Here is a 21690-nt window from a genome sequence, read left to right as displayed (position 1 = left end):
TTTCCTAATTTGTAGTGTATCAAACTGGGTGCCCTTCGTACGACTCAGTACCCATGAAAGGCTGATGACCCCTGCTTCAGAGCAAGGGCTGCTGTCATCAGAGGTATACGTTGAGAAAGAGGGTTTTGCAGGTGATTGCCATGGTTTTCTCGGCATTAAGCCTACAACCAACCTTGGCACACACAGCCCAGGTCCTCGAGGACTATGGCAGGGCATCTGCTATGGGTGTCATAGTGAAGCCAGCTCTCCTCCACTCCTGATGGCTTGCCTGAGTGCGTAGTTCAAGACTATAAGGAAGAGGAAGCGCGGGGGGGGGGGGGGGGGGGGGGGGGGGGGGGTCTCCTTGCAAAACCCCTGCTAGGATGTCAAAATCCTCATCACGCCATCATCACGTCAATAAAACAAAGCACCGCTGTCAGGTTGTACTTTTTCACCTCCTGGATGATCCTCTTTAAGACTAAGATATGGGATATGGTGGTTCCCCCCTCTTTAAAGCCATGTTGATTCTCTCTCAAGAGAGGGTTTTTAGGGCCCTCTATATCCTGTTCAGTATCCTACGGTTGTATAATCCTTGCAATGATACATGTCAGACTGATGCCACTTTGGTAGTCTGGCTTCGAGAGCTCTCCAGATTTAAGAACAAGGTTGATGTTAAAGAGAGAGACAGAGTATCGGGCTTGTTGTTTTCCATTAGAGCTATAGGCTGCAGATCTCCAGGATGATGTCGTCGACGAGATTGCAGTTCTTCAGCACCTCTGGGGGACTGCGTCCGGACCAGAAGTTTCCTCTGCCTCCGCGGGGGTGTCACTACGGCGCTGCAAGTATTAATCTGAGTGAACAAGCGGTCGTTTCTTTGACTTTCACTCGTAATCTTCTGTTAGTACTGAGCGCGCGCGTGTGTGTGTGTGTGTGTGTGTGTGTGTGTGTGTGTGTGTGTGTGTGTGTGTGTGTGTGTGTGTGTGTGTGTGCGTATGTGTGCGCGAGCGTGCGTGTGTGATTGCGCGCACAGTCCATGAAAGGTAAACATCGAGCGAGCAAGAGAGAGAGAGAGAGAGAGAGAGAGAGAGGCTGTTTCTGGCTGATGTTTTTTCCATAATGAAACCATTAAAACAGCAAAACAGGCAACTTTTTCCATCGCAGCACGGGAGCCAATTAGACGAGCGTGCTCCAGGTAACAGTAGAAAACGTCCCCTCCTATTACCCACGGTCAACCTTGGGGTGTGTCTGGGAGGAGGTAGGGGAGGAGGAGGAGGAGGAGGAAGGAGGGGGAGGAGGAGGAGGAGGACTTACCGGTACCGCCTGCTAAGCCCACACAGGATCTCAGTGCTATCGCACAGCGGCATCTCATCTGCCTCCGTGAACAGTGGGCGTCCCCTCACCCCTCTACTTTACTTTTCATTCCAGTTCCTGAAAACTGTTCCCGCTATTTAAGAGCTTCTGCTTTAGTGCGTTCGCGTGTGTGGCTCGACGTCGAAGAGGAGAAGGAGGACCGTTATCGCTCTACTGCTGCTGATGATGCTGGGATAGATAACACAAACGGCCCACCTCCTCCTCCTCCACCTCCTCTCTCGCTCTCTCCACATCCCATCTCCGTCTCCTCCCGTGCACTGCGTGCGTCCCGTGCGCCGCGAACCAACCCAGGTGGGCATCCATCCTGGTGCTGAATGGCTGCCGGAACATTTTGAAAAGAAAACAGTTTGGACTTTATTTTAAAACCTTCACTTTTGTCTAAAAAAACTTGGGCACCATGACGGACCCGAAGACTCCGGATTCTTCCTACCCGATACCCGACACCAGCTTTGTGGACCCCTCTTCCACTCCAGTGCGGAACGGTCAGTGCCACCCTGGCGGGCTGGTCCACAACTACCAGCACCAGCCCAAGAGAACCAGCCTGCCCGACCAGTTCAGCTCCGGACATGAGATGAAAATAACGGAGAGTGTGGAGGAAGAAGGTAGCTGAAATATTGTGCTTGGTTGTTGTTGTCCAGAATGAATGCTTACGTTAAGGTAAAAGGTGATTTTGTTTTAGCCTATGGTCCTACAACTTAAACATGGTAGCATGACGACTATATATTAACTTTGTTTAGGCCTATTTGTAGTCATTATCTATGTGTTCCCTAAAGTATCTTAAAACGCTTTACAAACGGATTGACATTTAGAATTGAGTGCTGTTTTTATAATACTACTACTAAACTAATAATACTAATAAATCAAATGAATAGTCCATTATTAAACGTGTAAAGCGCTTTTCTAACTAAATCTACTGAAATAAGCTTTCCAGAATGAACACACCGTAAAATATTTTAGGTAGATGTCAATAAATACAAGACAGGTGGCATGTAACGGTGCGTAGACGTCCACTGCAAACATGGGGCTAAACCCTTTCATTTATCCAAACAAGCTCAGACATTCAAATCGTATCTAGCGGTCAGATCTCAAGCCAACCACGGCTTGTAGTGCAGACTACTTCAGCATGTGTTTGTGGACCTGGTCTGTGGAACATGATAGCCAACCCTTGGCATTCCGTAGTCCTAGATAATATTCAGGTCACTTCAGAGTTCAAAGACACAGCATGCACCTGCTTATGGGGTATTACATGAATATGGCGTTACTCCATGATTGCATGAATGTCGTGCTGCCTCGTTGACGCCGAGGAAAGTGACATGATGAATTTCATGATTCTAACAATGATTTGCCTTCTCTGGTGTTTAAATAGCTATTACCAGACACTGCGTGTGTGGATTGAGCGGTTGGGAGGGAGAGGAAGTGTAAGCATCTGTATGTAATGTGTGTGAGTTTGTGTGTGGTGTGTGTGTGTGTGTGTGTGTGTGTGTGTGTGTGTGTGTGTGTGTGTGTGTGTGTGTGTGTGTGTGTGTGTGTGTGTGTGTGTGTGTGTGTGTGTGTGTGTGTGTGTGTGTGTGTGTGTAGAGTGTAGAGTGCCACAGAAGAATGTTGCGCTCACTCTGCTCACATGATCCCTGGCAGACAAAGCATGGGCTTGATACGCACACACGCACACACACACACACACGCACACGCACACGCACACACACACACACACACACACACACACACACACACACACACACACACACACACACACACACACACACACACACATATATATTGCATGGCAAATTTTACCTCACATGTAAAAGAGCATAAAGTAAGCTGCCATAGAGATGAAAAGAGGAACAGGATGGTGTGGGTTACGGTGTTAGACACCTAGTTCGTTGTTATGCATGAAGGCATAGACACCATAATCAAGTGTAATCAATACAGAATAAGTTCTGAATGAAAAACTCAATAGACCAATGGTTAATTTTAAAGTCCGAAAAAATCGTTCAAAACCTCAATCGATACGTTTTTTTTCAGTTTTGGCCTCTTCCCCTCAATTCCAAAGTGTCCATGGGACCCAACTACCGCTCCCTCAGAAATCTCCCAGCACACAAGAACATTCACGCCTCTCTAGAGACCATACTGAGGGGGATGTGAAAGGATGACACGGTCCTCACTTATAGGGGGTTAACCTCTTGTCTGCAGGCCTCCTGGAGAGCAGCACTCGCCTGAAGCCACACGAGGCCCAGAGCTACCGGAAGAAAACCCTGTGGGTCTCCTGGGTGTCCATCGTGGTCACGCTGATCCTGGCCGTGGCCGCCTTCAGTAAGTCTGCTACACTCTACGCACACTGGGACAGAGGCAGAAGCTTCTACCTTCTGCCCATCTTGCACTCAATAACCTCGAAGATGTGTGGAAATGGGTGACAATGTGTGACAATGTGTGGGAATGTGTGGGAAAGTAAGATGGTTTGGACACACCGTCCATCACTGAAGCATTGATTTCATACTGCTTTTCATTTTCCATGTGAACCATATGTGTAGGTCAGAAGTGTGAAATGGCAATTTAAAAGTGTTAAAAAAATGTAAGGATCAAATGCCATCCATTTACTCCAAAGCATCATGTGGTGTGTGTTTCCCTGCCAGGGGTGATCAAGAGAATATGTCTGCAGTGAATTTGTCCTTCATAATGTTAATACATGAGTGGCTAATTTGAATCCCTGATGACAATCTGATGACATGGCAAAGCATGTTATGCAATGCAGAAGTTCTGTTGTGGTGATATAATCCTTTGTCTAATTGTTTTCAATCATAAACGCATGCAATTAAAGAAAAACAAAGATATGAAACACAAAGATTGGTCGTCCTACAACAATACTACACCTCCCATAACTTTCTAAAGTGGCTAAATCCCAAACAAGCTCGTAGCCTTGTCAGACAAGTAGACTCCTTCTAAAGCTAACAGTGTGTGGGCTGCACCAGATTGCTTTAGTCACAGTTGTTAGCGGAAACTAATTTGATATTCTAGTGGCAAGCCGGGTGGCGAGATAGCCTTATGCATCAGTGGATCTGTTACAAAACCAGTCACAGGAACACTCTCCAGGATTCGGATTTTCAGTCTAATGGAATCAGTTTCTGTCCATCTAGGAACTTTTTGGGTGCCTTACATATAGTAGTGTCCCATTGATGATCCCATAAGTGAAATTAATTCAGAAAGTACAGCAGAAAGCAGAGAGTAGTAATAACAATTAAAAAAGAACAAAAAATATCCAGAAAATACACTAAATATATCTATATTGGAGCGATACGATTAGTATAACTTATATATTACATAGGAATTATGTATCATGTACGATATATACAGTCCAATCCACAATTACCATTAAAAGGGCAATTTTTGACGTGATTTTCAAATTAACAACTTTATTGTCCACTGTGACCTTTTGCTATAGCCGGTGATTTCAAGTACTTCATTATTCACGAGGTTATGAGCTTCTAAGCAAGGTTATGACATTTTAAAACGCGTGTTTAACAACATCCCTGGGGGTCTTGTGACATCCGTCATGCCTGGCTCAGTTTAACCGTATTTGCATTACCCAGCTGTTTCTCGTGGTGAAATGATGCATCGGTTTCTCTGTCGATGTGGAACGCGGCCGGCTGCCATCGTCTTGTGATAGCGGGCGTCCACACCGCTCGGCATGCACAGATTTGCCGTGCAACTTCCTGTCATGGGGAAACGGCTTGCTGCATTGTCATGCTGAATCTGTTTGGAGTGTCAAGTGTCAAGAGGGACACCATGGGCTTCTCTCACACTTCTACGGTTGGCTATTTATTTATTGTGTTTTAACTGATGAAGTATGGAAGCTATCTGACGAAATCTGTGGTGTTAATACTGTCTTAAAGCTGCTGTGGCACTGTCATTTCCTGTAAAGTATTGTTAAAGGGTCTATCTATCTATCTATCTATCTATCTATCTATCTATCTATCTATCTATCTATCTATCTATCTATCTATCTATCTACCTACCTACCTACCTACCTACCTACCTACCTACCTACCTACCTACATACCTACCTACCTACCTACCTACCTACCTACCTACCTACCTACCTACCTACCTACCTACCTACCTACCTAACTACCTATCTAAGAGTATCCAAGATTCAAATATGGCATTTCCTGAGTGTTTCTTTTTTTTATTTCTGAACTTCAGTTCAGATAGAACACATCTAACTTATTCAAAAGTATTGTCATGAGTTTCATTTTTGATTGACATTCAGTAAGAAGAAAAACGGTTCAAGCACTCGTGAGGGAGGGAGTGAGGGGTGAGAGAGAGAAAGTGACAGGGGGATAAGTGAGACAGAGGGATACACATCGAGAGACCGAGGGGATTGAAACAGATAGATGGGCGGATAGACAGATGATTTCTCTATCTGTGGGTTGAGAAACAACAGGAGTGTAGTGAACAGCAGGAGGTCATAATAACAGCCACCATGGGCAGCAGGACGCAGCTGCAAAAAAAAAGACTGTATAGAGGAACTCTCACAGAGATATGCTGCGGCTTGTTGGCTTGGAATAAACATTGGCTCACTTTTTCATCCCCTGAACGACCTAGTTAATCCCGCTCCTCAGTCTTTATTTTTAACCTCCCATCTGCATTTTAGTTTGTTTTTAGGATGAATGCTTTGAAGCATTTTCTCCTTAGTTTCTCCTGTTGTGGCGTGTCTCTCTCTTTTTATTCTGTTTTGGTCTCTCTGTCAAAACTTCTATCTTCCTACCTGTCAGACAGTCTCCTGTTCCAGACACCCACCCTCCCCCCACACTCTTACACGCCCTTTCTCTCCCTCTGGCTCCCCCCCCCCCCCCCCCCCCTCGCCCATAACAGTGACATTAAGAGGACAATGGGAAGAACTGGTTTAGGGCAGTTTGGCAGTTCGTTTTCAATGCGATGGACTTTTCAATGGGTTTGAAATAGTGCTGTCAAGCGATTACAGTAAAATATTTAATTATTGAATTAATCGCATTAATGTCATAGTTAACTCACGATTAATCGCAAATCTTTTTTCTAGGCTAAATATCCCTTGATTTCTTCGTCCCATTAATTGTTCTCATTTTAATGCTCTTATCAACATGGAGAAGTGCATCGGCTTGCCTTGTGCAAATGTTTTTTTATTGATAACAACATTGGCATATACTGATCAGAACAGGACGATACAAAAAAAAAGCCTATAGTGCAATTAAACGATGAACAAACAAACATACTGCCTTGAACATAGCAGTCAGGCTACTGCTTCTTTGTTTTGAGCCAAAGAAAAAAAAAAAAAAAAAAATAAGAAATTGCGTTAATCACGCGATAAAAAAATTAACGCCGTTAAATTGGTTTGCGTTAACGCTGTTAATAACGCGTTTAACTGACAGCACTAGTTTGAATGTTTGGTGTCAACCAAATGCACTCCATCTTCATTAGGGCTTGTGCTCTCTCACTAGCAGCTACCTAATAAGCTTTAACTTGTGTTTTATTGGTTTGTTTCCATTAACACACATGTTTCTTGAAAATGTGCATGCCAGAACAGACATGAACAGAAAGTCCCCATTCACGTTGTGTTTCACCATAGATGGCGTGACCTTCTGAGATCAGTCTAGCAATCACCGTTTTCTCCTCCAGAATGTGGACAAGGTGCATTTAACATTCATTGGTGTCTCCTTTCTAATCCATGCACCAGGTAGCGTGTGCAGCATTCAAATTACTACAGACTCTCCACAGTTCTCTCGTTGACACTTACCACTGTGGGATGCCTTGTGTGTGTGCCCTGTTTAAACAGTCTGTTAGCCATTATCATGATGACAGAGCATGCAGATTAAAGGTACTGGGTAGCAGGTTCATTCACACAAACAAACCAAAGGGATGACACAAATAGATTTGGCCATAGTGTGGCACTGAAACTACAGGGAAATCGATGAAAACTAGGGATGGGCAAAATGATTATTTTCCGGGAATCAGTTCTTTCAGTTCAGTTCACTTTAATGATTCGTTCGTTTGATTCATTCGTTTTGATTCGTTCGTTACGTCAGAATACGTCATTTGACAGGGAATCTCCCCCCCCCCCGCGAGACGGCCCTGAGCATAATTTAAACGACTTCCAAGCTCTACCCTCCGTGAAGATCCACAAGATATAGTATATTGTATAGCTGAACGTCCCACCAATATTTATACCACCTGCTTACTCTCTATATGTCATTCATGGTTTTATTTATTTTTTTACTTTACATTTAATTCTTCATTATTCAGGCAATACAGAACCTTCATGGTCATAAATAAAAAATACGAACTGCAGTTTAATTTCTTTGCTTGTTCTTGAATTGCCGTAGAATGGAGCAAAGACTCCTGGGATTGGGAAATGCGTTTATCCAATAAACAGATGGAGGGCAAGTCTATTTTCGGAAATGTAGGGGGATATATGAGTGGCACCACGTCGAATGGCATGACCCAAGATACATCAGACAGAGAAAGCGCGCAAATTCGACGGTACCACCTTGTCATTTGTTTACCCAATCAATATAAGATCGCGGGGAGACGAAGCTCTGTTCGTTTGTATATTTTATTTACGTGACCATATTTTTGTTTTATGTTAAAAAAAAGAATCAAAGAACCAGTTCTCTTGTATTTGGGGAACCAGTTCTTGGCATTCACCTTCGGGATTCGTTCGTTGTGAACGAATCGGTCGCGACCGACACATCGCTAATGAAAACCAAACCAAACAATGTGCAATACATTCAAAGTATTACATGAATAAACATGACATTATCATGAGAAAAGCAAATAAAACATATTTTAACGAGAAACCCCATGCTAACAAAAGTAAAGTAATACTGACCTCTCAAGGTTGTTCCACTGGCTAACAGCACCTCAGTAGCAACTAGCAAAACAAAAAAGGAACGCTAAGAGGCTCAGGATACAAATATCGCCCCTAACTCATTCCTCCTGGGGCCATCCATTTAGCTGGATATATTTATAACATACTAATATCATGTTAGTTGATCTTCTACATACAACACAATATAAACATCATAGCATGAGAACTGGGTATTCAGATGAAGGCCCAGCGGTGGTTGAGTGGCCTGCTAGGGGAGCTGGCCCCCACTATGCATAAACAGAACAAACATTATGCTGCAGGAGCCATCCTCCACTCCTCCACACACCCACCGGCCCGCAGCCTGCCAGGATCTGTTTGGGGGCCTTTGGAGAGATGCTGGTGGGCTTGTCTGGGCAGGAAGAGAGGGATGAGGAGCAGGGGAATGATGAGAGGGGAATGGAGGGGTGTTGATTCAAGTAAAGTGGAGCGCCAGGACGAGAAGAGTGGTAGGAAGAAGGGTATTATGAAGGAGAGAAGGGCAAGAGAGATTGAGTGAGACATGAAAAAGACAACGAGAGAGAGAGAGAGAGGGGGGGGAAGTGATAGGTCTGGAACATGGGAATGAAGGGTAGATGTGAGAGAGAGAGAGAGAGAGAGAGAGAGAGAGAGAGAGAGAGAGAGAGAGAGAGAGAGAGAGAGAGAGAGAGAGAGAGAGAGAGAGAGAGAGAGAGAGAGAGAGAGAGAGAGAGAGAGAGAGAGAGAGAGAGAGAGAGAGAGAGAGAGAGAGAGAGATGGAGATGGAGATGGAGAGAGAGAGAGAGAGAGAGAGAGAGAGAGAGAGAGAGAGAGAGAGAGAGAGAGAGAGAGAGAGAGAGAGAGATGGAGAGAGAGAGATGGAGAGAGAGAGAGAGAGAGAGAGAGAGAGAGAGAGAGAGAGAGAGAGAGAGAGAGAGAGAGAGAGAGAGAGAGAGAGAGAGAGAGAGAGAGAGCATGGAAGGAGAGAAGGGTAAACCGGCTCAGACTCTAAATTAAGGGAAGGAATGGAAGACATTTTAAGGGCAGGGGAATGGGAGAGGCAGACAATATTTTACATAAATACTAAGGGATTTATGAGAGATATTTAAATGAGAACGAATGGCCCAGATGCTGCAGATACACAGACACACAGACACACACATACATACACACACACAAAACAAAGCATGCTATAGGAAAGACAAAACTAGAAGTAAGACAACGGTAAAATGGCAACTCGTATTGTTCCATCTGTGCACTCTTCTTCTGCTGTCCAACATATTCCCTGGCGGGAGAAAAGACAGCCATCTCTCCTCCTCCCTTTACCTCTGTTCTTTTCTGGTACTTTTCCTGTCTGATTCTCTCCCTTTAGTCTGTCTCTCTCTCTCGCTCTCTCTCTCTCTCTCTCTCTCTCTCTCTCTCCCTCCTTCTCTGTATCTGTCTACCTCTTTCTCTCTTCTATAACCTAGATATCGGCAGATGGTGCAGGCTGAATAAAGTTTTAACAGACCCCTAAAAGCTTTGCACCTTACAGCAGGTGGTGGTTATGGGCTGCACAACGATCCATACCGGTCTTGTGATCAAAACTCTCCGGGTCTCACTAAAATCTCTTAAGTATACATTTTTCAAAAGCACTTTGTTTTTCTGATTCTGCCTAGGCAACCCTCGCCATGAATGTAAGAATAAGCTCCTTGTCACCTTGATGCCAAAATATGTTATTTCTAAACGCCCAGGCCATCATCATCACACTGTAAAAAAGAAAAAGTTGGGCAAACTCAAAATTGCAAGGCAACTTACTGCAATAAATTTGTGAGTTTTGAGCCCATCAAAAAAGGGATTTTCTTCTTTTTAGTTATACCAACTAAGATTTTTATATTTTACAAACTCAAAAAAATAAGTCAGGGGTGTTAACTTAATATTTCAAATTAAGGTTAATATTATTTAAAAAAAAAAACATTTCAAAGAATGCAAAACGAGTTTTAAGTTCACTTTATTAAAATTAATAATTTGATACTTCCATTTTACATTTCTGAATGCCAGACAGCAATAGAACGAGCAACATGTAGCTAGTTCAGCAGCAGAGAATCGCTGTCTAAATGCAGCAAACCAAAGAGCAGAACAAGTTTGACATTATGGTCAAACTTGTTCTGCACGAGACGGGAGCCAAGGTTAAACGGTGACGCAACTCTCGTGCCTCATACACCGCACGATCCTGAGAGCTGCCATTATTTAACACACATCCGCAACACACAGCACACCGCACACCCAACCAACGGACATACAAGTCTCGGTAACGGTGGCGGCAACACTACGCACAATAACAACACACAAACAATAAAGACCCCAAACCCGTTAACCCAACTTAACCTAACAGAAACAAATTGACAAAAGGCAACCCCTTTTTCCCAACCGGCATCACGAATACCCAGACTCCCCGGGGGGTAGTGTCGAAATGCGCATGCGCACCGTAGTTGGCCCAGCCTCAGACATCTATTATGCTGCATTCTCTAAAGTCTATCTGGGTCCAAACATTTGCCTGGAGTTCTTCCACTTTATTCCGCAGCGATTGGACATTCCCCATTAGCATGGAAGGCAGAGGGATTCGGTCAGCTGTTTCCTGAGGTGCAGTCTGACACCCCCGCGTTTGCCCCGTTTCCTTAACGATGCTTAATGATAATAGATACATGATAATTACAGATAGTAATAACTTTGTATGAGATCCTAGGAGAACCGGCCTGGTTTGATGTGGATCAGGGTAACTAAAGCCGTACTGATGGGGTAACACAGATCTAGACGTTACTTACTTAAGGGATTACATCTCCTTGGACGAGACAATGTTTCTGGTGGAAAATATTTATAGAACTCATTAGAAGAGAAGTGTTTTACCTGGAGAAGGTTCGAGGTTTATACACAGTTGACCACACGACCAAGGGAGATGTTGTGAAAAAAAGAACTGCATTGTTGTTACCATCTTTGAATGTGCAATGGAACAACGCCCATGATGGTGGACAAACAAATAAAATAAAGAAACAAACCAAATTGTATTCCCCAACTTTAATTTCAAACATGCTGTAAATCCCATGTAATGTGCTATAATGTTTTATGGATCGTTTGTTATCAAATCGGAGGGCTTCAATTGGGTTTTCTATGACTTACACTGCTGGTGCTACAGAAAATCCCTGAATCATCAATCATATCAATCATACCATGACATCCCATGCACTGTCTCACCAAGACCATCGTTCATCTCTGGGCACCACCTCCCGCCTCATCCGGCCCTAGCTCAATCAACGCCCTCTCTCTCTTCCTCTTCATCCTCTTGTTCCTGTCTCCCACCCCCCTGTCTGTCTCTTTGTCTCTCACTCTCATTCCCTTGTTCCTGGGGGCTCTATATCAATCTCTCTCATTCACTCACTCACTCACACTTCTCTCCCTCTCTGCCTATTTTCATCCCCCCCCTCTCTCTCTCCCTCTTTCCATCTATCCTCATCTCAGTGTCAGTCGGAAAACAAATTTATTGATCCCCCTGTGTTTCTTCTCTCCGAGCTGTGCCTTATTCACCAGTAAATACAACAAGAAGTATCCATCCTGGGGTCTCTCAGTTCAAGAAGGCCCACTGATGTTTCACTGATTTGTATACCCGGCTTTCCTGTTTCCCAAATGTTTATCATTACATTTGGAATAGCGAGTTTGCCTAAGTTCTTTGAGTAGAGGTGTTCCGGCATCCTTGACATCCATCTCTTTCAGGTAGTCAGACATATAGCTGCCTCACTGGGATCCATCAATCCTGTGCCTGTTCTGTTTGGTAAAGACAGGCAAGGAGCTGAAGCCATATCCAATGTATGTGGATTGAAATGAATGACTACTTCAGTAACTTACTGTTGTTTTGTTATTCCTAGCTGGCTAATAATGGTAATACTGGTACCATCTAGGACAGGATATTCTAGAAGTTTGACTTCCAGATGAAAGGTTCTGGGATCCTAACCCTCAATGCCGACGTGCCGGCATCCTAGAGGAAGAAGCCCTACCCCCTACCTGCTCCTCAGAATACAAATTACTGCAAAAACATAAAATCTGATATAAATATTTCCATGTCCAACCACCTTGGCTCCTGCTGCAATCCTTGTCATCACGTTTGAGGGCTGGGCGTTTGGTTGTCATCTTTGAGACTTTGTTTGTGGAGACCTCTACAGATACACTTGAATTGACCTTGGTTGAACACTAAAGCCTAGCTTATACTATAGTGCAAATACGACCGTTCTCCGTTCGCCTCACCGTCATTATTCATTGAAGACACAGGTCAGGTACTCATGAAAAAAATAAAATAGAGTCATATTTTCTCCAAGCTGAAGGGCTGTTTTGCTGTTGAAGCGCTATGGAGGCTATATCTCGGGGAACTAACCAGTCCCCATCGTACACTAGCTCTGCTTATACGGGCAGAAAGCACTGCGATCGCTCAACCACAGTTCTTCGCGGTAAATACGACGTTGTTTAAAGGAGGTCCAAAGGACAGGTGTGTCGTATCAACGCTTAATCAGCAGGTAACTGTATCAGCCTATTAGAGGCAGTGCATGCAAATGCAGCACCATGTGTTTGGAGTCTGTAATGCAAACCAATGTACAAGGGGTGTTTAAGGACAGAGATGCCATCGGATATGCATGTGAAACAATTCGTTGACTACTCAATATTCCCAATGGGTAGTTGCCTGACATTACCTGCACCTCAGCAAAAGAAAGAGAGAAAGAGAAAGAGAGAGAGAAAGACAGACAGACAGACAGACAGACAGACAGACAGACAGACAGACAGACAGACAGACAGACAGACAGACAGACAGACAGACAGACAGACAGACAGACAGACAGACAGACAGACAGACAGACAGACAGACGGACGGACGGACACACAGACATCTCTGTGCTTAGGGAACGAAAGGGACAGTAAGCCTACGGATCATTCCTCCGGTTTATTGCCGAAAGGCCATTTCATAATTGTTAAGTGTGTGTGAGAGCGCTTTGCGGTAATAGGTAACTGACCTACCCCAGTCTTGCCATACCGGGCTGGAGTGAGACAACAGACCCCATCTATACCTCTCTAATTTCTCACATGGTTTCCAGTCGTGCTTTATTTGGTAGAAGAATGGGATTTTGGAAGCAGAAAAGCCATGAGACAAGCCAAAAGTACCAGCGTTGAGGGTCTGGTGTTGGGCATTACAATCTATTGTGGTTCTATGTGTTCTGGAAGAGTCTGTGTCCTATTCTGTGGCATTTAGAGGATAGATAGTGATATAGTCGTTTGCCAATATGCTGGATTCGATGAAAACCACTGTATGCCAAATATGCTAACTGCTATTGACAATGACCAACTTATAACTTCAGAAAATGTACATGGATTGTAAAAACTGTTATAGTCCAATGGAGTTATAGCACTTATCATATAACTTAATTGTTAGGCTATTACAGTGCTATACTGCTTTTTCTATTTGACTATTAAATGTGTGTAACTACTCAGGCCATGGCAACAATAATGATCACTTAGACATTGTTTCTGTAGGATCAGTACTCTCACTCTAACAATTGTACATACAGCACCATTGTGTATATTTGTGCACATGTCCTTTGTTAAAGAAAGGAAAATGCCAACCACACAAAATAGTGTTTAGTGGTCTTCTGCCTAATTGACAAATGACAGTGGTAGATTATAATCCACTTGCTAAGGTATCCAGGCATCCCTCTACCTCCTGTTCATTCATAAAACAGGCTCGCTGTCTCGCCAGACAGAGTACTCTCAGAATCCGTCTGAATACACCAGTTCAAACACACACATACACACACGCACGCACGCACGCACGCACGCACGCACGCACGCACGCACGCACGCACGCACACACACACACACACACACACACACACACACACACACATTTTCACACCTATAAGAATAATTGACAGTCAACACAATGACAAATAGGGGCTTTCTTTTATGACCTTCTAGCTAGGATAAACATATTATGTGTTGTGTGTGTGTGTGTATGTGTGTGTGTGTGTGTGTGTGTGTGTGTGTGTGTGTGTGTGTGTGTGTGTGTGTGTGTGTGTGTGTGTGTGTGTGTGGGTGTGTGTGTGTGTGTGTGTGCGTGTGTGTGTGCGTGTGTGTGTGTGTGTGTGTGTGTGTGTGTGTGTGTGTGTGTGTGTGTGTGTGTGTGTGTGTCTTTGTTCGGTTTTCTTTATTTTATTATAAATGGTCTTACTACCTGCCTCAAGGGTAAAAAAAACTAAAAAAATGGATCACTATAAAACGCCTTGTCGGTCAATTTCCAGATATCACCAGAAAAACACAAAATGACTCAAGGAAGCTCAGATTTCTAATGTGTTCATGCCGTTATCTTATGATGTTATTGAGCAGAATCATCATGATAATCATTATCAACACCAGCATTCTGTGGCAGTGTTCACTGCATTCCTCAGCCTTGAATTAGAGGCACGTAGCCAGTGGTTTTAACCTCAGCCATCTTAAACAATATATCCCTGTGTCATCATTAAATATATCCACAGTGTATGATTTAATGTCTAACTATCTATCAGCCTATTATGCGGTCTATACCTTTCCTTTAGCTGAAAATGAGTGGGGGCTTCAAACTTCAGCCATCAATCACACTCACCAAGTGGATCATCCGCCTTTAGGAATATATAGTGGATGGTGAAGTGATCAAACATATCAGACCTTAGAGCTCACGCAATGCAATGGTTGAGTTTGTACAAAACCATTTAGACAGCGATTTTCATGTTGATAAAGCTGAACAAAATAATTGAATTCATTTTATGAAACTCAACTTATATAAAATATGTATAAAACCGTTCCAAAAGCAGAGCCAATTGCCCCCCTCTCCCTTATCATCTGCGTCATCTATCAGCACCAGAGAGCTATTTTTACCCCTGTGATGCGCAGAGGAAGGGAGACAGTGTCGCTGACGTTGCACGGAAATCGGAGCCTGTGTGAACCTAGTACCGCGTACGTGTGTGTGCGTGTGTGCGTTTACTTTTGTGCAAGCCTTATTGTGTCTGATTTGCGTCAGGGCTTATGTATGGTAGATGTGACGCGGTACCGGCTGTGAGGAAGTGCAGAGTTACCTAACCGTAAGAAACACGTATGTCGTGATATTGTTCATCGTTTAAAAGCTCCCAATCGGTGACGGAGGAAGCCTGATTGGACAGAGCTTCATGTACCAGCCCTGATGGCAATGCTGTCAGACACACATAGATGGTCTCACCATTCTGAACCTATTGATCTTCTAAGTGTCCTTGGAAACAGGGATCCCACGTCGCTGCTCCTTCTCAAGGTGTCTGACCTCTAGGTTTGGGCAGTTTCTCATCGTCCTATAGAAGATCTGGGGGGTGGGGGGGTGGAGGGGGTTGCATATTGCGTGTTTGTGAAGCCCTTTAAGGCTATGTGGATAAGGACTCATCAACCGAGTTTGAAAGAGAGACTGAAAACGTTTGTGACGTCGAATGAGACAAAACAGAAAGACCTCTTCGTCTACCGGTAATGGGCAATAATAAGTTGTGACCTATTTTCAGCGTGTTTCCCGGCGTTTTTAAGAATCTGCATATCCGTGGTTATTTTGGTGGTAAAAGAGTATAAGAGAAACAAACCATTGAAATAAGTACAGAAAATATATGTTTCTATTACCTAACATGAGAATACAGTTTTTCCTTTTGATGTATGGCATCCCTAAAGCTAACCCCACAGCCTGTGGATGCCCGTGTAGCTCCTGCATCAGTCTCTATGTGTCCTGTAGACCCAGAGCGTATCATATTGTGTTACATGGCGCTGCCTGCTTCAGCACAAGCACCAGAAAATGCTCAATGGTTTTAGACTCTCCCTGTTTCTCCACTTGAGAACCAGAGCCCTATCAGCCCTGTGCTGATCGATGTCTAACTCATTCCTCCCATGAATATATATTATGTTACAGAGGAGCAGCCGATTCACCCGCACACATGTGCTACTCTGGAGCATAATGCCAACCGTAGCGATAACCGTAATGCATGCATTTCCCATAGACGGGTATCGGCGTTTGCCTCGTTAGCTGAGGGTATCGACTTGTTTACATTTAGGGCATTTAGCAGACGCTTTCAACATATGCGACTTACATCAGTTAAACCACACATTGACACACCGACAGCAGAGTCAACCATGTAAGGCGACAGCCAGCTCGTCAGCAGCAGTTAGGGTTAAGTGTCTTGCTCAGGGACACATCAACACTCGAACTAGCAACCTTTCGGTTACAAGACAACTGCTCTACCTCCTGAGCTAAGCCGACCCAACAATCCCGACTTGTGAACTGATTACAAGAAAATCCCTTATGAGAAGAGGGAGGGGGAGGAGAGAGAGAGGGGGAATTAGTGGAGGGGAGGATAGTGTGAGAAATACAACTAAGACCGAAAGAATTGGAGGGAGAAAGAAAGAAGGAAAGAAAAGAGACAAAGAATGAAAACAATGAAAGAGAAAATGGAAAAAGAATGAAAGAAAGAATCAAGGAAAGAATGGGAGCAAGAAAGAAAGAAGGGAAGAAAATATGGATACAAATAGATGAAGAAAGAAATAGAAAGAGTGAAAGAAAGAAAGCTTATGAAGAAAAATAAAAAAGGCAAAATAAGTAATGTATGATGGGTGATAGGCCCTTTAAAGGGGCAGAGTAGGCGGTAATTCAACGCTAATGTCATTCATCTTTTTTCGACAGAGTGATTTCCATCTCTGCCTTAATCTTCATTGCTGTCAGCCTCTCCATCCCTCCCGATAACATCTCCACAGACACACGCCTCACACCTAAGGTGTGAGAGGGAGAGCTAGAGAGAGTGATATAGGAAGATATAGACAGGGAGGTAAAGAGACAGAACGATTTGGATGTGAGAAGGATAAGGAGAGAGAGATACTTATAAAGAGAGAGATACAGGCCTATACATGAAAAGACGGAGGGAGAGGGAGAGAGGGAAAAACTATAACATAGTGCTTGTGCGTGTGGTCGAGAGAGAATTATAATAAAAGATGGGGCCAGTCATCAAGTGAGGGAGACAGGGATCCAAGAGACAAGCACAAGCTTACACAACACTGGTTTACAGACTGGTCCGATCGACTAGAATGTAGCGACTAAAAGAGAATCCATTCCACTCAGCTGACTACTAACTGCACCTGTGATGCCTGTGGGAAGGCGAAATGATCAACAACAAACAGCAGATTCGTCTTTATGGCCATTTTACTCATAGTTTACTGCTCAGCTTTGTTGAATGTTGCCCTCATGATGGGTATTAGATGAGTCACTGGTAATCCAGTAATTATGTCACCTTTTCTAAACACAATGATGTTCTTTCATGGCGACTATGTTCAACCTTTTGTGTGTGTCTGATCGGATTAATACACCAACCAGGATTCCATTCACTATTTCACACAAGACTTATCTCTTAGGCTATTCCTCGCAACCAATTGGCTTAGTCACTTTGAGATCTCATTCTGTTTTGATAATGACTAATGACGATTAGTAGTCGTTTCGTCTGACCATGTGCCGTTTCGTTCATTCCCTGTTATATCTGAGAGACGTGTGGATAATGAGCTTAGTGACAGGGTAGGAATCCCCTTAAAATTATATTTTATCTTTTTATCTCTCTCTCTCTTAAGGCTTTCTCCCCTCCGGGACTTAGTAAGTGATATGAACTTCTTCTTGCGTTGTCCAATTTTACAGACAATCTGTCTTGCATTTTTTGTTTTTTTATTATACATCCTGGCCTTATCTTATCTTTTTTTATTATTTATTTTTTTTAGATCCCCATTAGCTTCCACAGCTGTGGTCGCAAATCTTCCTGGGGTCCACATAAAACAAAAAACAATACACAGACATCTAAACATACATACAGTACTAAAACCTGTCAATATCACAAAAGTTAGAAAAACTGTACATACAACACTTCAATACATTGTACAAGTAGTACATCAAGCCGAGATAGTCATTCCTGTTGCATAGATTCCCTCATCATCGGTTTACCCTGGACGCTTCTTATGCTAATGGATAAGGAATTCCACTGACTGAGGGCTCTGAATCTGATGATGAATATTCAATTTGCTGCAGTTTCTTATTGAGTTTAATGTGAGGCATGTATGTGTATGTATGTGTGTGTACATGTGTGTGCTGTTGTATTGTTGGTGAGATTGTATCGAGCTGGTCTTAGATTCCCTTATACTTTTCCGTCTGAGAGCTCAGACTTCATTCTCCTCTCTCTCCGGATCCCACCAGGAGACACACACACACACGCACACACACACACACACACACACACACACACACACACACACACACACACACACACACACACACACACACACACACACACACACACACACACACACACACACACACACACACACACACACAAAATGTTCTTGAGACAGCATTCTAATTTGCACTCAATTCAAAGGCTCTCTCAGACTAGCTCTTCAACCAGGACCCTAGCACGAAACACATGATCTTGTTGTCCACCTCACACTCACACACACACACACACACACACACACACACACACACACACACACACACACACACACACACACACACACACACACACACACGTACGCACGTACGCACGTACGCAAGCAAACTCACATACACACACACACACATACACACACACACACAAATAAAAAATAGAATACATACATACACATTTTTTCAATCGAATATTACTTTTGTGTACATTCATAGCAAGGGCGGGCTCACGCTGAACGCTCTCCTCTAGAATCGATACAAAGTAACTTTGACCAATGCTACTGGAAACTGGTGTGAAGTGAATCCAGGTTTGATCAGATCAGTAGGACCCTTTACTAAACCATTTGTTATTTTGTGGAGACATCATAAACCCAGCTGCTAACACTCTGCAAACAGTTATCTGTTCAGTTGATTAAAACACCACGGTAACTACTGAGGCTCTGCAAGATTATTTATATTTACAGTATGTAGTTATATTTATGTAGTTCAATGGTCCAGCCTTTTTATTTCGTTTAGATCAGCAAATATTCAAGGTCACACAGTGAAGTACTGAATATGATCTGAACAGGTCAGCTCTCTTTTCCTTCCTCTTTCTCTCTCTCCCTCTCTTTCTAAAGAGCTCTCAAACACAGAGATGGCTGGAATGGTCTGAGGCTTGAACGGAGAGAGTTGTAAGAGAAAGTTACTATATATAGAGCGAGAGAGTGAGAGCGAGACAGAGAGAGACAGACTCAGGTGTATCAGTGTTCTCCCACTTACGTCTAGATAAATCTGCTGAAGCACACAATGTCTGACCTAAAGCAGTGTGTGGATTTGTGTGCATGTGTGTGCGTGCATGTGCATGTTTGTATGTGTGTGTGTGTGTGTGTGTGGATTTTTGTTTGTGTGCAAGCATGTGTATGTGCATGTGTATTTGCGTGAATGCTTTTGTGTGTGTGTTTTTGGACATGTGTGTGCGTATGTGCATGCGTGCTTGTGTATGCATGCTTGTGTGTGTGTGTAACCCTGTCTGTGTGCTTGTCGTGAGCACAAATATAATAGTCAGGCGAAACGACTACTAATCGTAAATAAATAAAATAAAAGTACACAAACACTTACTAAAGGGAGTGTCATCAGGATCCTGGTGTCACAGACGAAGAAGACAAGAGTCTTTATTAACCGATGAAGAAAAGTAAGGACAGAGAGAGAAGAACAGGGCAGACCCCGACCCACTTCACCTCTACCGGGACTGTGTGTAAACGGTCACTACCTTCTGATTTCTTGGTACACACATCGCTGAAGATCTCTGCTTGACTACCGCTACCACTGCAGCGGTCAAGACGACACAGCTGTGCCACTCCACTTCCTGAGGATCCTAAGGTCAACCGCCCTGCAGGAAAAGCTGCTGGTGTCCTTCCAACACTGCTTCACCCAGAGCGATGGGTGAAGCAGTGGCGCACGTTATCCCTGCGTGGTTCACCAGCTGCCCAGCCGTGGACAGGAGAGCCCTTCAGAGGGTCATCAATACCGCACTTGTAGCCTGCCTATTGCCGGACCAAGCACAACCGTAGATTGCACGAGGGTCTGGGGAAGCTGCTGTCATTTTTCTTCAGCACAAGAGGTGTGATCAATGGGCCAGGTTGGAATGACTCTGTACTCAATTGACTGCTTGCCGTCGCTTCCCTGTCGTCAGTGTTAAACCAGCCAATAGCGCGCTAGGGGGAAAAGCCAGCTTGGCGATTGGCTCCCGCAAAAACGTATCGAAACTAGCAAGAAATGTATTGCTCTTCTCCAGACCCCTCTGTATGTTGATCTCAAATCGCCGGCAGAATGGGCGGGGCTGCCCAGTCTTGCACAGAAGGTCATGGCTTTGCTCACTAGCTTCTTTGGAGGACCTATTCAGCCTTCGCTGCCCCAGGGGAGCAGCCATCAAACTAAAAGAGCCGTACAACCCCGGACATCATCTGTCCGACCGGCTGCCCTCTGGTAGACGCTTCAAGTCCATGATGGACAAACAGACTTTAGAACCGCCTCTAACCCAGAGCCATACAGGAACGGAGCTCTGCCAAACACCGAGGTTCTAGGATGATGTGACTGCATGCACTAAAGTGACACTGATAGAAAACTGCACTGATGTCTACATTACAACTGCACTGTGGTTTTTATAAATTCCTTAATGCATGTACTGCGTGTATTTAGAGCCAATGTGCATTATCGAGAAGAGAGATATCCTTGCTGCTTTTTTACATCTTATTGCATTATAGGTCACAGTTCTATATCTTATTGTTTTACACATTACAGCAAAGACATATGTGCTACTTATATAATTAGCAGCCTAATTACTATTGTTTGAATTTGTTTGGGGGGCCCTTTTAATAGCTTTTAGATGTGTGAATGCACTGTTCGGACTGCTAATAAATCTTGCTGGCAATGAGTTTTCCGAGAGAGGGAATCTTGGAGACACAATAGGGCACTTAATAGGGCTTAAGATATTGTAAACAAGCAACAAAGAGTTAATGGGAAGAGAGAGAGAGACAGAGAGAGAGAGAGAGAGAGAGAGAGAGAGAGAGAGAGAGAGAGAGAGAGAGAGAGAGAGAGAGAGAGAGAGAGAGAGAGGGGGAGGGAGGGAGGGAGGGAGGGAGAGAGAGAGAGAGAGAGAGAGAGAGAGAGAGAGAGAGAGAGTGAGCTGGTTGGAGTAAAGCAAAGGAAACGAAGCAGAGGAGAGACGGAGAGGGAAGAGAGCGAGAGAGAGTAACGGGAAGGAGAATGTATAGAGAAAGAGAGGAGAGGAGGAGAGGAGGGGCAGAGAAGGAGAGAAAAGAGGGAGATAAGAAAAGAGAATGACGGAGAATAGAGGCGAGAGAAAGAGGGGAGAAAGAGAGTCCAGAGTGTTTCCTGCAGGCTCTAGGTCAGAACTCTAGAACCAGTGGCATGCGGAAAAGTTCTGAATTATTAAACACCTAATTTTACAGCTGCC

At 43.9% G+C, this 21690-nt stretch overlaps 1 protein-coding gene across 2 annotated transcripts in view; it reads left to right on the top strand.

Annotated features, from left to right (window-relative positions):
* The first annotated feature begins 367 nt into the window (after positions 1-367).
* The window catches only part of tmem163a (transmembrane protein 163a), a 42378-nt gene continuing 21055 nt past the window's right edge, over positions 368-21690 (top strand). The window contains exons 1-3 of one of the 2 annotated variants that reach the window (XM_030343732.1): positions 372-1641; positions 1763-1952; positions 3544-3663. In XM_030343732.1, the coding sequence (XP_030199592.1) occupies positions 1922-1952; positions 3544-3663 (151 nt within the window). In that variant the 5' untranslated portion in view covers positions 372-1641; positions 1763-1921. Of the gene's footprint in view, positions 1953-3543; positions 3664-21690 lie in introns of both variants that reach the window. The other variant, XM_030343731.1, reaches the window with a different exon arrangement.

Source organism: Gadus morhua, chromosome 20, assembly GCF_902167405.1.
Source record: "Gadus morhua chromosome 20, gadMor3.0, whole genome shotgun sequence".
Classification (NCBI taxonomy): Eukaryota; Metazoa; Chordata; class Actinopteri; order Gadiformes; family Gadidae; genus Gadus; species Gadus morhua.
This window is presented reverse-complemented; position numbering and strand designations above follow the sequence as displayed.